Here is a 12936-nt window from a genome sequence, read left to right as displayed (position 1 = left end):
GAGCTGTAACAAACAGAAATGAGGTTGCTGAGGATGTTACTAGACAAGCAAATGATAACCCACTACTGGAAGTGGACAACTGAAAGCTGAACTAGCAATTGGTATCATTTTTCTTACATTATTAGGCCTCATTCAATAGATTCGATGAAACAGTTCTATCTTCTCAGAAATAAGCACACTCACAGTTTATTCACTTATGTGAATAGCATTTAGCCTTACACTTCATTAGGCAGACTGATTAACATTATACTCATTGAAAATTTCAATGTCTCTAATTTTATTAAATGTAAATAATAGAGATCTTATTTAAAAATTATTAAAGGGGAGAAACATTTTTCCCAGCACGCAATTGTGTATGCATGCTCGGTACTTCGTATTACTATGAAAATGCAAATCCTTAATGCCTGAGCAGATTCAGCTTCCTATACTCTGTCAACTCTAAAAAATTAGGGTAAAAATTAAGAGCCAATTGGTATCCCTCTCTTCCATCTCCTTCTAGCTTCTATTTTTTTTCTTTTTTATCTTATCTATTTTAAAACTATTTTACTTTGTTTTATCTTTACCAACATCTACATAGAAATCATCAACCCTTCTAGCTCTCTAAAGAGCCATTACCTTAGTAATAGGTGACAGAGCAATTTTCCAAACAATCAGTTTCTCTTTGCAGATTAGACAAGCCCATCCACCTTCATCTATGTAAACAGTCAGCTGATCATCAACTAGAGGAAAAAATGAGGTGTATAATTAATCTTATAGTATGAATATGAAAAGTTAAGAGTTCCTTTATACCAAAATCTTTATTACTACCTGCTTCACCAAAATAAGTAATTGTCAAATATAAAAAAAGATTAATTCACAACAAAAAATGCTTTTGAATATTAAAGAATTATTAACATCCAAAACATCTATTTAACCTTGATAATCACCATTAAAAATACATCTAAAGGCAAAAAGTATATTTCGGGTCTGTGTTTAATATTGCTTAGTTTTTGTTATAAACAAATCAACTATCTTATTTTCTAGAAGGAATATTTATAATTTTATCAATAAAGCAATACAAATAATAAACCCCCTTATTGACTATATAAAACATTTCAAGGAAAAACCATGTGCCTTCAAAAGAACATGATTTTCAAGTAAGAGCTAAATTACTTCATTAAATGATAAATTATTGCATTATATGGAACCAGAGCTACATTCTCTATTAAGTGACAAAACTAAACTGGCATAATTGCTATGTCTTAAGCATTGGTGGTAAACCTCCGTAAATGTGTTAATAGCCCTGGAAATTTAAATGATTTGAGTTTTGCTCTTTCCTTAAAGGAAGGGTAGAGGGGCAAAACAAAAAGGATCAATAAGGTCCAAGCTAAAATAGCAAATCAAGCCCAGGCTAAGTGTGGACTTTTTGCTAAACTGGGGTATTTGCTCAGTACTTTCATTTTCTCCTGAAAGCACTACAGTAGCTAAAGAGCCTTCACTGGTGAGCCTTTGAGGGCTTACTTAACACAGTACTTGGTAGGCTTCCATGTGGGGAAGAGTTCTTCAAGTTTACACACCTCTTTAGTTTACACATCCTGATTTCTAGAGACTCCTCTGAATTTCTAGATTTGAGACTGTATATTATGTTATCAAAATAGTCTAGTAGCATGAACCACAAAGAGTAGGCTAAAAGGTTTAAATGTAATTTAAAATTTTTAGAGGGGGAAATATATATTTCCCTCTAATATATGCACATATATGTGTGTATATATATTTATTTAAAACAGAACAATGGACTGTCTCCCTCCCACTGTCTTCCTTCCCTCCCTCTCTTAAAAAAATTTAAAAAATAAAAATAAAACCGAACAATGCCTACAGAAGCTAGCAGTTTACTTGTCTGAAAACAACTATCCCTAAAGCCCTCAAGGACTGATAGGCAAGATGTGCAAGTTCAAGTTGATGAGAAATAGTCCTTCTTCTAGAATGGAGTACTTGCAACTTTTTTTGACTGTTATTCACAATATGAAAAACATTTTACATAATGACGTATTCACAAACGATTTAAATAAAACAAACAAAAGTTTCTAGGCATTATATGAGATGCATTCTATTTCTTTTTTTTTTTAAATGCTGGTCATGAACCACTAAATTGATTTCAGTCACAACCTACAATTTGAAAAAAACACAGTTCCAGAAAAGTCAGAAAGGTCTAGAATTAAATCCTTAACAGAAATGACTTAGGCAGATACTAAGGCCACTCTAAACTTTACTCTTCACTGTCACCCAGCTCCTCATCCTAATGTTGCCTTTCTGAGTTTGTGTTGACTTTATCTTCCAAATTTCCACACTAATTCTCTGCCAATAGAATCTTCTAAAGGTATACCACATTGGTAACTTCATGAATTGGTGCATATAGCCTCTAAGATACTATATAGGGTCCAGAAATGGAAGTATCACTTGATTTTACTCCAATATTAAACCCAATAATATGAGGCACTCGTTTTTGTTTTTTTTAAAGTTATATGAATACCTGATCAACTTCTGAAATTGAATTAAATGTTGCATATGTAATAGTCCCTCCCCCTTATCCAAGGTTTCGATTACTTGTTGTTAACCGCAGTCTGAAAATATTAAATGGAAAATTCAAATAAACAATTCATAAGTTTTAAATTGTATGCCATTCTGAGTAGTGTGATGAGATCTCACACCATCCCACTCTCTTCCACCCAGGTTGTGAATCATCCCTTTGTCCAGCATATCCATACTTTATATGCTACTTGCCTGTTAGTCACTTAGTAGCCGTCTCAGTTATCAGATCAAGTGTTGAGGTATCGCAGTGATTATGTTCAAATAACCCTTATTTTATTTAATAATGACTCCAAAGCCCAAAGTAGTGCTGCTGGACTATTGTTATAATTGTTTTATTTTAGTATTAGTTATTATTGTCAATCTCTTAGTGTGCCTAATTTATAAATTAAACTTTATCATACGTATGTGTGTATAGGGAAAAACATAGTATATATAGGGTTTGGTACTATCCAAGGTTTCAGGCATCCATTGGGGATCATGGAACATATCCTCCAAAGATGAGGGGGGACTACTGTACAGTACTTAAAACCATTAAATACTTGATTGTGTTAAAATGAACTCATTTTGCCTCTCAAATTTATTATAAATCTCAATTACAGTAAAACACTAGCCAGGCTATTCATTTCTCTCCACTTAGGTAAAGGCATACCACAGAAAGCACAAATTTCAATCTCTATGACAGATTTAGGCTTCATTTTGTTTTTTTGTTTTTTTGTTTTTTTTTTTTTTGAGACAGAGTTTCACTGTGTTGCCTGGGCTAGAGTGCCGTGGCGTCAGCCTAGCTCACAGCAACCTCAAACTCCTGGGCTCAAGCGATCCTCCTGCCTCAGCCTCCCGAGTAGCTGGGACTACAGGCATGCACCACCATGCCCGGCTAATTTTTTCTATATATTTTTTAGTTGTCCGATTAATTTCTTTCTATTTTTAGTAGAGACAGGGTCTCGCTCTTGCTCAGGCTGGTTTCGAACTCCTGAGCTCAAACAATCCGCCCGCCTCGGCCTCCCAGAGTGCTAGGATTACAGGCGTGAGCCACCGCGCCCGGCCTAGGCTTCATTTTGAATTGCTATTAATAGTAGAGGCAAATGGAAAGATGATACCTACCTTCAGCCAATGTTAGGGCTTCCATGATTTTAACGGGAAGAGAAGATCCAAACGTTTTCACATCATAGTTTGTAGATTCCGTTATGGAGTGGTATGGTAATACTCGTGTAGGTGTTCCTCTAAAGAAAAGAGTCTATATTACTTTACTTACAACTTAAAATTTTCCACTATCCTAATTTTTATGTATATATTTTCACAATAAGGAGAGCTTTAATAAACTAGAATTAATACGGGCTCATGTACACTGTAAAAAAAAACACTGGCTCATCTATACTGTGTAATTAAATGTATTTTTCATTAAAAAAAAAAAAGATTGACAGAATTTAGGAAAACCTGGCTTCAGACTCTTATGCTCTAGTAATTAGATGCATGCCTCTATTCACTTAAACTCTGCTTCCTTAGCTGTGAAAAAAGAAGGTTGGATGACACTGGTGTTTTTCAAAGTGTGAGTCAATAATATAAAACATCAGCCTTTATCATATGTTTTGGTCAAAAATGTTTTACAAACATTAGGTTAGATGATCTTTAATCTTTGTCTAGCTCTAGAATTATAAGACTCTACCAGATCTGTGCAACCAAGCAAGAAATTAAATAAGAGCCACAGCATCTGCTGTTACATGGTCTTCAATAGCAGACATAACAGTAGAAATTATATTCTTTTCTAACTCTCTTCTTAACATTCAGAATAATAATGAAATGTCACCAGCTTAAAAGGTATTCTCTTATCATGACAATTAAATGAGGAGATGCACATACAGAGTGGCTGAGGGCTTTGTTTCCTAATAGAGTATTATAACAAAGGTTTTCCTTGAAATAATCATCAGAAGGTAAGAAAAGATTTAAAAAACACACACATTATATAAAATATGGCTTTTATTCTCCAACTTTTCTCCAAAGAAATAGAAAACACAGACAAGATCAGCAGTTTGAAGAGCACTTTTTAAAATATGCAAAAAAGTCAAGGATACAGTGTATTCTTTGTATTGCTTCCCAGAAAATACAACACGGTATATTCTTTAAAAATCATTTCTCCTTTAAAGCACTGCAAAATTTTATAGATAAATTTTAATCATAAGTTTGAGACCCAGTATTTATCGTTTTCCTCCAGGAGAAAATTCATTTTTGATAGATGAATTTAGAGGAAACTACACAGAAACATGTTATCTTCTAAGGTTTTAGATTACTATGAACAAGGAGGGGGGAACGTGATTTTACTGGTGATGTGGATTCACCAGTAGTTTTAGTAACACAACTATGACAGCACTCTTATCTCATTGCTTATGTAAAGCCTTTTCCCTATAATTCAGCTACAAAGTTAAATTCTGTAGCTAAAAGCTATTTAATTACCAATCAGCAGATATTAATGGCAGTTAGTATGTTAGGCATTAAATAATGATTTTTCCAGGGCTGGAGGTCCTCATTGCCACCATCACTTTACATCTGCATGGTGGCAATTCATATCGACTCTTTTTGCCTTAGTGAAGCAGACGCGGGTCAGATATATTATCGCCATTTCACAGATGAAGAAAATCACGAGTGACTTACACCAGATCGCAGGGGTAGTAAGAGGGATGGAGGTAACCACCGATTTAAACCCAGTTTGTTCTTCACCTCTGCGCAAAGGTAAATCCATGAAGAGTGCAAAGCGAGAGCTCAACTGATAAATGAATCAAAGTTAAGCAGAAATAACCTGCAAGAGTGAAAATGGTCTATTTTCCAATACTTTGGCATTCCCCTCCCCACTGCTATCCCCGGTTCCGGAGGCTTCGGAGATACAACCCCACCGGGCCCACTGCGGCCCGTGAGCCTGCCGGTCGCCGGACCCACCCAGGGGCGATCACTTACCGCGAGCTCAGCGAGCTACGCCGGCCGACCGGCGAAAAGAGCACCGGGGAGTTGACTGCAGACCCCAAGGACAGACCCTTTCTGCTTGCCGCCCTGGGCGTAGAGCCCGGCCCGACTCCGGCCAGCGGGCCCCTTCGGGAACCCGGACCCGGAGTCCGCGGAGAAGGGACGGCGGGGAACATGACCAGAAGGAGCACCGGCGAAAAGCGCGCGAGTTCCTGCCGTGGAGCTGCAGTATGGACAGCGCGCGGAGCTTGAACACGCAAGGGGCGGGAGGACGCGCGTCGATGACGCCAATGGGAAGCGCCGAGCCCGCGGAGTGGAGGTGGGCGCACGGCGATGACGTCACCGGGCAGCGTCGAGCCCGCCGGGTCAGGTCTGCAAGGTGGCTGGTAGCCGCTGACGCGGAATAGCCGGAGTCGCGAGCTTCCAGGGACGGGCCCTGGAAATCCAGGCGCCCTTCTCGACTGCGCTAGGTGGGACTGGCTCTCGCGCAGCTTGAACGCGTTGCTTCTTCGCACACTGTTGATTCCTGAATCTCTCGAGAAATGAAAAGCGTTCAACAGTCCATGCTGAGGAGGTAGAAAAACCGTAAAGCTGACCCTGGTTTCACACTGTGTTATGTTTGTTCTCCTCTAGGTTTGTTATTTTCCCGGTCAGCTCTGCACAATCTCATCCACGCTAATGATGCCACAAATCCATATGTCTAACCCAGATCCCGCTCAAAACCCCCAGACCCCTAACAGCTCCCTAGTGGACATTTTCACCTGGATGTCCTGCGGACGCCTCTCAATCCACTTGTTAAAAGCTACATTCATGTTTTTCTTTAGGACCCCTATCCTACTACCGCCTCTGTCCCAGCTTGGTAAAACTGGCCAATTGCACATGGCAAAAAGAAGGGCTCTGTCCTAGATTCATCCTTCACACTTACCTCCCCCTAAGATCCTTGCACATTATAGCTCCTGAGTATCCAGTAGATCACACATTTGCACTGTCTGTGCCCTGGTTCTGGTAGTAATCTTTTCCTTAACCATTGCATAGCCTCTTTTTTTGGGAGGGGGAGGGGTCTCTTGCCTCTGTCTAGGCTTACTCCACTCTGTCTTCCCCACTGGCAACACAATGCATTAAGGCAGGCAAACCTGATCTTGCTCTTGGGCTTGTAAATGCTCCAGTGGCTGATCATTGCCCATAGGTTATTTGCTTAGCTCCTTCGCAAGGTCCTTTGTGATTTAACTCTTGTTGGCTTTTCTGTCCCTATTATACTTCCACCACTTCCCACTTGCACTTCACATTCCAAAAATTAAAAAACCCAACCTGACTCCTCCCTGGTCCAATGCCCTTCCACGTGTTTCTTTTGCCTGGAATGCACTCCCTTCCCTGTTGGCCTAGCAAGTATCTGCCTCATGCATCAAGTCTTAGTTCAGTGCTGCCTTCTCAGTGAAACCTTCCACAGGATTAAGCAAACCCTGTATCCTTTGTCCCCTCTGCTCCCATGTGTAGACTATAATATTTTCACCCTGCATAAGAGTTTGTTTTCATAACTGCTTCTCAAGCAGCTCCTTTTAAATGTCTTGACAACAGGGATGGTGACTGTGTTACCTTTGTGCACACCATGACATATACATAGTAGACTTTCATTAAACATGTGTTGAAATAAGGGAATGATTAAGTAAAACACTGGCATATCTACATGTGAGAGATCACAGTGTGGGTGTCAGTTGTTGACATTTCCCTGGGGAAGCTATCCATCTGTGCACATTAATTTCATCTGGGCAGTCATCTTGCCAACGTTATATAGGCAAGCTGCTTTACACCTTCTCTCACCCGGGTGAATAACCAAACTTTGCAACTTGTCTTTGAGTGTTACAGCTCTTAGGGCCCAGTGTATTTCCTCCTTGTTTCATTCTTTCTTGGAGAATAGTCACGTCTACAAAAGGATTGGTGGGATCAGTTTTATTCTTGTGCTTTGTTGGACTGCTTAGTGATTTGCCCACCATCCCATCATAAAACTTGCTGTTTTCAGAAACTAGAACAACTTGCCAGCACCTTTGAGCAGGAACTTTTCCTGGAGTCCAAATGTATGACTATTGAAGGATGGTGAGTAGACAGCACTAAAAGTCTTTCATTCATTGTGGAGTTAGTGAGTACCTACTGTATGCCAGGCTATATGATAAACACTAAGGTTTATAACTAGCAGACATGGGCCCTATGTTCATGGAGATCACAGACCAATGAGAAAGACACAAAACAAATGAACACAAGTAAGTATACAACTACAAACAATGTGTACTATGAAAGAAAGAAGCAGAGTGTAGGAGAGAATAACTGGGGGCACCTTATTTTGGACAGGGATCTAGAAAGGCCTCTGGGAGAAAAGGATATTTAAGCTGAGACGCGAAGCATTAGAGAATGGGAGGAAGAATGTTTTAAGCAGAGGATCCTCAGGCACAGGCCCTGAAGCAGCAAAGAGCTTGGTGCATTCCACGGACTTTAAACAAACAAACCTCAAAATGACTAAAAGTAGAGGAAATTAGAGAAATAAGGAAGGGACCATGAAGGGCTTTATAGGCTCTGTCAAATAAGGTCCTAGAGGAAAGAGATGGCACCCTCAAGTTGGGTGGTTAAGAGGAGTTTAATAAAGGAATATCAGGGATAGTGTAGAGCCTTGAGGCCATAACGACAAACTGGCCAAGGAAGGAAGGGCTCACCAGAACCCGAGAGAAAGGGCCTTTGGTCAGGAGATGCAGACAACTGCCGACTTCACTCTCCTCCTGCCCTCCCGCCATCTCTGGAAGCCAGAGGGAAGACACTGGAGTGGTCCATGGAGACCGGCCTCCTTGAATGCATGTACACAGTGGAGAAGTGGTACAGAAAGTGTTCTGGACATGTGTCTTGGGGCAGCACAAGTGCTCTTTTATCACTCTCCAGTGTTCTCCCTTTTCCTAGTGGCTGCCATTTCCTTACCGATCCTTTTATCTTATTTTATCTAACGGTTTGCATGTGTCTCCCAAAGCGTTTCATGTGTAGGAAACTTCATCTCCAATACAACAGTGTTGGAAGGTGGGGCCTGCTAAGAGATCAGTCGGTCATGAGGGCTCTGTCCTCTTGAATGGATTAACGTACTTTTCTCGGGAGCGGGTTTGTTACTGTGACAGTAGGCTATTATAAAATCGAGTTTGTGCCTTTGGTCTCTCTCAGTCTTGCCCTTCCACCTTCCTCCACCAGATGACACTGTACCAAGGGTCCCTCACCAGATACTGGTACCTTGATATTGGACATCCCAGCCTCCAGAACTGTGAGAAATAAATTTCTTTTCTTTCTAAATTACCCAGTCTGTCGTATTCTATTATAGCACCACAAAACAGACTAAGACATCTAGCATAATCACCTACACTGGAAACTTAGAAGAGAGGATGGCGTAGTGCAGTGGCTATCAAACTTAAGCACGCATCAGCATCACCTGGAGGCTTGGGAAGAGGGAATGCTGAACCCCACCCTCAGAGTGTCTGACTCATAGGTCTGGGCTGAGGCTTGGGAATTGGCATTTCTAACAAGTTCCAGGGCGAGGTGCTGCTGCTGGTGCTGTCTGGGAACTACCTTTTGATAACCACTGGTGTAGTGGTTAAGGAGTGTGTAGACTCCAGATTAAATAGGACTTGCTTCGAATTCCAACTCTGACATTTAATATGTGTGTCACCTTTTAGAGTCAAATCTGTAATGTATCATCTAATTCTCACAATTAATAGTACACACTTGTGAGAATTCGATAATGTAGTATAGAATAGATAGACTACATTTGTGGATATCAAAAAACTCACAAATATAATAGAAAGGCAAACAAGCTGAAGAAAAATATTACTTCCAATAAAATAGTACTCTTTTAAAAATTCAGTAAAAGAAGGCAAGATACCCCAAAAGAAAAAACGGAAATGTATGAAGGGCATGAACTGGCATTAAAGAATAGAAACAACCAAAAACACATGAAAAGGTCAACTTCACTAGTAATTAAAGGAATATATATTAAACCATCCCTCAGCATTGTTTGCCTATAGAATTATCAGAGATGTTTTTAAAAATGATAATGGCTCATGTCGAAAAAGGCTATGGGGAAACAAGCACTGCTTGTATACACTTCTGGTGGGATTGTAAATTAGTATAACCTTTTAAGAGAACAGTTTCTATCAAAAAGCCTTGTAATTTGTATATGTTTTCTAAGCTTGGCGATTTCACTTTTAAGAAATTTTTAAGGTATTTTTTTCCTAGAGATGGGGTCTTACTCTGTTGCCCAGGCTAGAGTACAGTGGCACAATCATAATTCCCTGCAGCCTAGGACTCCAGGGCTCAATCAATTCTTCCACCTCAGCCTCCCAAATAGCTGGGACTATAGGCACACACCACTATGCCCAGCTTAGCAATTTATCTGAAAAAAAATCAAAGAAATAACAAAGATAGATAGTATCGTTTATAATGGAAAAGAAAATGGAAAGTAACATAAATGGCCAACATTAGATTTGTAGTGCATCCACATTGTGGAACGCTGTATGGTTAAGAATACATGTGGATGTGTGTAATGAATAAAGATGTAGGAAAATACTTATTATGCAGTCAAATTTCTAAAAAGAGGTTTGGTTAAAAAAAGTGTGGGCAAAGAAGAAAATAGTATGTGCAGAGAAGCAGGTCAAAGGGTACAAAGTTGCAGTTATGTAAGAAGCATGTCTACAGATCTAATGTACAGCATGACGACTATAGTTAACAATATTGTATTCTATACTGAACATTTGCTTAGATTTCATGGATTCTTACTTCAAAAAAACCAAAACTGTGACTATGGAAGGTGATGAATAGGATAATTTGCTTGACTGTAGTAATCATTTCGCTATGCATATGTATATCACAAAATCATGTACACCTTAAATATACACAATGAAAAATAGTATTCCCAGGATGGGGTTCAGGATATGCTAGGCCCAAACATGGCACCTTGACATTTCAGAAAACAGCAGAAATAGGAAGGTTACTCTCTGACCTGCTCCCACTCTTCTTCCCAGAAGCAGCCCTACCTATACCTGGTGGAAAGGAACATCCTTATCTCTGAAGACACAGAGTCACAGAGAAGAATCTGAACAAACAGGCCTTGCTAATTTCCCCCCAGTTCTTTTTTTTTTTTTTTTTGAGACGGAGTCTCACTGTGTTGCCCAGGCTAGAGTGCCGTGGTGTCATCCTAGCTCACAGCAACCTCAAACTCCTGGACTCAAGCGATCCTCCTGCCTCAGCCTCCCGAGTAGCTGGGACTACAGGCATGTGCCACCATGCCTGGCTAATTTTTTCTATATATTTTTAGTTGTCTGATTAATTTCTTTCTATTTTTAGTAGAGACGGGATCTCACTCTTGCTCAGGCTGGTTTCGAACACCTGAGCTCAAACAATCCGCCCACCTCGGCCTCCCAGGGAGCTAGGATTACAGGCGTGAGCCACCGCGCCCGGCCTCCCCCCAGTTCTTGCTGTTAGATTATACTCCTAAACTGTCCACTCATCACACCTAACCATAAAAATGCACAAATTTATCTGTTTCTCTTGGTCTTCATTTCCAGAGGCTCCCAGGGCATGTTAAACTTATATTAAATGAATTTATATGCTTTTCTCTTGCTAGTCTGTTTTTTATTATAAGGCCCTCAGCCATGAACCTAAGGTGGGAAGAAAAGATATTTCTTTTCCCCTACATGCATGCAGTATAAGTCCATTTTTATTTTTATTAAAATAAGGAGAAAAATACTTCCCCTCTGTACATCCTTCCCAAAGTACCACCCTTGCAGGTAAGACCAAACTTTGGTTTATGTGGGACTAATAGCTGCAGTCAGCAACAGGAAAGCAGCCAGGATGAGTTCCTGCAGATGTGGTAGGGTTGCTAGAACCCCATTCTCAGCAGCTTGGTAATTAAGATATTAGAATGGAGAGTCAGGGGAACAATGAAGAACTCGTCATGGAAATTATCCACACCCGGTCATTTTCAGGGAATTCATCTAATCCTCATCTAATTGACAATGAAACTTTTTGAGATGACTCTAAATTTCAGTGTAGTTTAGAAGTCCTTCAAGAAGTGCAGGACGCATATTTTTTTCTGGGGTTAGCAAACTTTTTGTCAAGCATCTCGGTGTGCAGGCCCTAAAGTCTCTCCCACAACTACTCCCCCTTGCGGTTGTAGGGTCAAAGTAGCCAGAGATCATTTGTACATGAACAAGTGTGGCTGTTCTAATAAAATACATGAAAAAATTTTCATATATTTTAATGTGTTATGAAATAGTATTATTTTGATTTTTTTCAACCATTTATAACTTTAAAAATTATCCTTGATCTCGCAGGACATATAAAAATGGTCACAGTTAGCTGACCTCTGGACTAGCTTCGTGAGGAAGGCACAGCTAGCACCTAGCACAAGGACCTAACAAAACAGAAGATGCTCCATAAATGTACATTGAACGAATTTAAGGAGAGGAGATTACCAAGAAAACTCTACGATGCCTCAGATGTAAAAAAACACCCCTACAGGAACATTTACAATGTGGTTTTCACATTATGTCTTTCATGTATATACTTAATGTTTTATAACATTTATATTTGTTTTCATTATTTTTTGATCAGCTTTGGCATTTTTATGGAATAAAATGGATTTCCCCAAATGGAGCCCTACTTTGTTTTCTTTTTCTTTTTTTTTTTTTTTTTTTGAGACAGAGTCTCACTCTGTTGCCCAGGCTAGAGTGCTGTGGCGTCAGCCTAGCTCACAGCAACCTCAAACTCCTGGGCTCAAGCGATCCTCCTGCCTCAGCCTCCTGAGTAGTTGGGACTATAGGCGTGTGCCACGATGCCTGGCTAATTTTTTCTATATATTTTTAGTTGTCCAGCTAGTTTCTTTCTGTTTTTTGAGTAGAGACAGGATCTTGCTCTTGCTCAGGCTGGTATCAAACTTCTGAGCTCAAACGATCCTCCCACCTCGGCCTCCCAGAGTGCTAGGATTACCGGTGTGAGCCACCGCGCCCAGCCAAGAGGCCTACTTTTTAAGAGTGCATTTATGAGGTTTTGGCTTACAATGGTTTAATTTATAATTATTCCCTGGGAAGCCATCAGGTCCAAGGTCCGGGGAGACCTTGCACATGGAGATGAGCCGGGAGAGTGTACAACAAAACACTAAGCTCAACAATGTGAAATTTTATCTACACATGTAGGATTTCAGGTGATTTCAACTTTCTTTTTTGCTTAGTTTCCAAATTGCTCACATGAACATACATACCCATCAATGGCTCTCCATGCACGTAGGATAAAAGGTAAGACTTTTCAGCATAGCACTGAGGGTATACCAGGACCTAGCCCCTGCCTCTCTCTCTGTCTTCTTTTACCACTTCTTGCCTGAAGTTGTATATATCATCA

At 40.1% G+C, this 12936-nt stretch overlaps 1 protein-coding gene across 1 annotated transcript in view; it reads right to left on the bottom strand.

Moving 5' to 3' along the window:
- NUP133 (nucleoporin 133kDa) overlaps window positions 1–5777 on the bottom strand; it is a 53303-nt gene extending 47526 nt beyond the window's left edge. The window contains exons 1-3 of the mRNA XM_012660312.1: window positions 5515–5777; window positions 3670–3788; window positions 616–719 (exon numbers count right to left, since the gene is read on the bottom strand). Of these exons, the coding sequence (XP_012515766.1) occupies window positions 616–719; window positions 3670–3788; window positions 5515–5696 (405 nt within the window). The 5' untranslated portion in view covers window positions 5697–5777. The remainder of the gene's footprint in view (window positions 1–615; window positions 720–3669; window positions 3789–5514) is intronic.
- Window positions 5778–12936: the final 7159 nt, after the last annotated feature.

Source organism: Propithecus coquereli, unplaced genomic scaffold (genome assembly GCF_000956105.1).
Source record: "Propithecus coquereli isolate 6110/MARCELLA unplaced genomic scaffold, Pcoq_1.0 Scaffold66, whole genome shotgun sequence".
Taxonomy (NCBI): Eukaryota; Metazoa; Chordata; class Mammalia; order Primates; family Indriidae; genus Propithecus; species Propithecus coquereli.
This window is presented reverse-complemented; position numbering and strand designations above follow the sequence as displayed.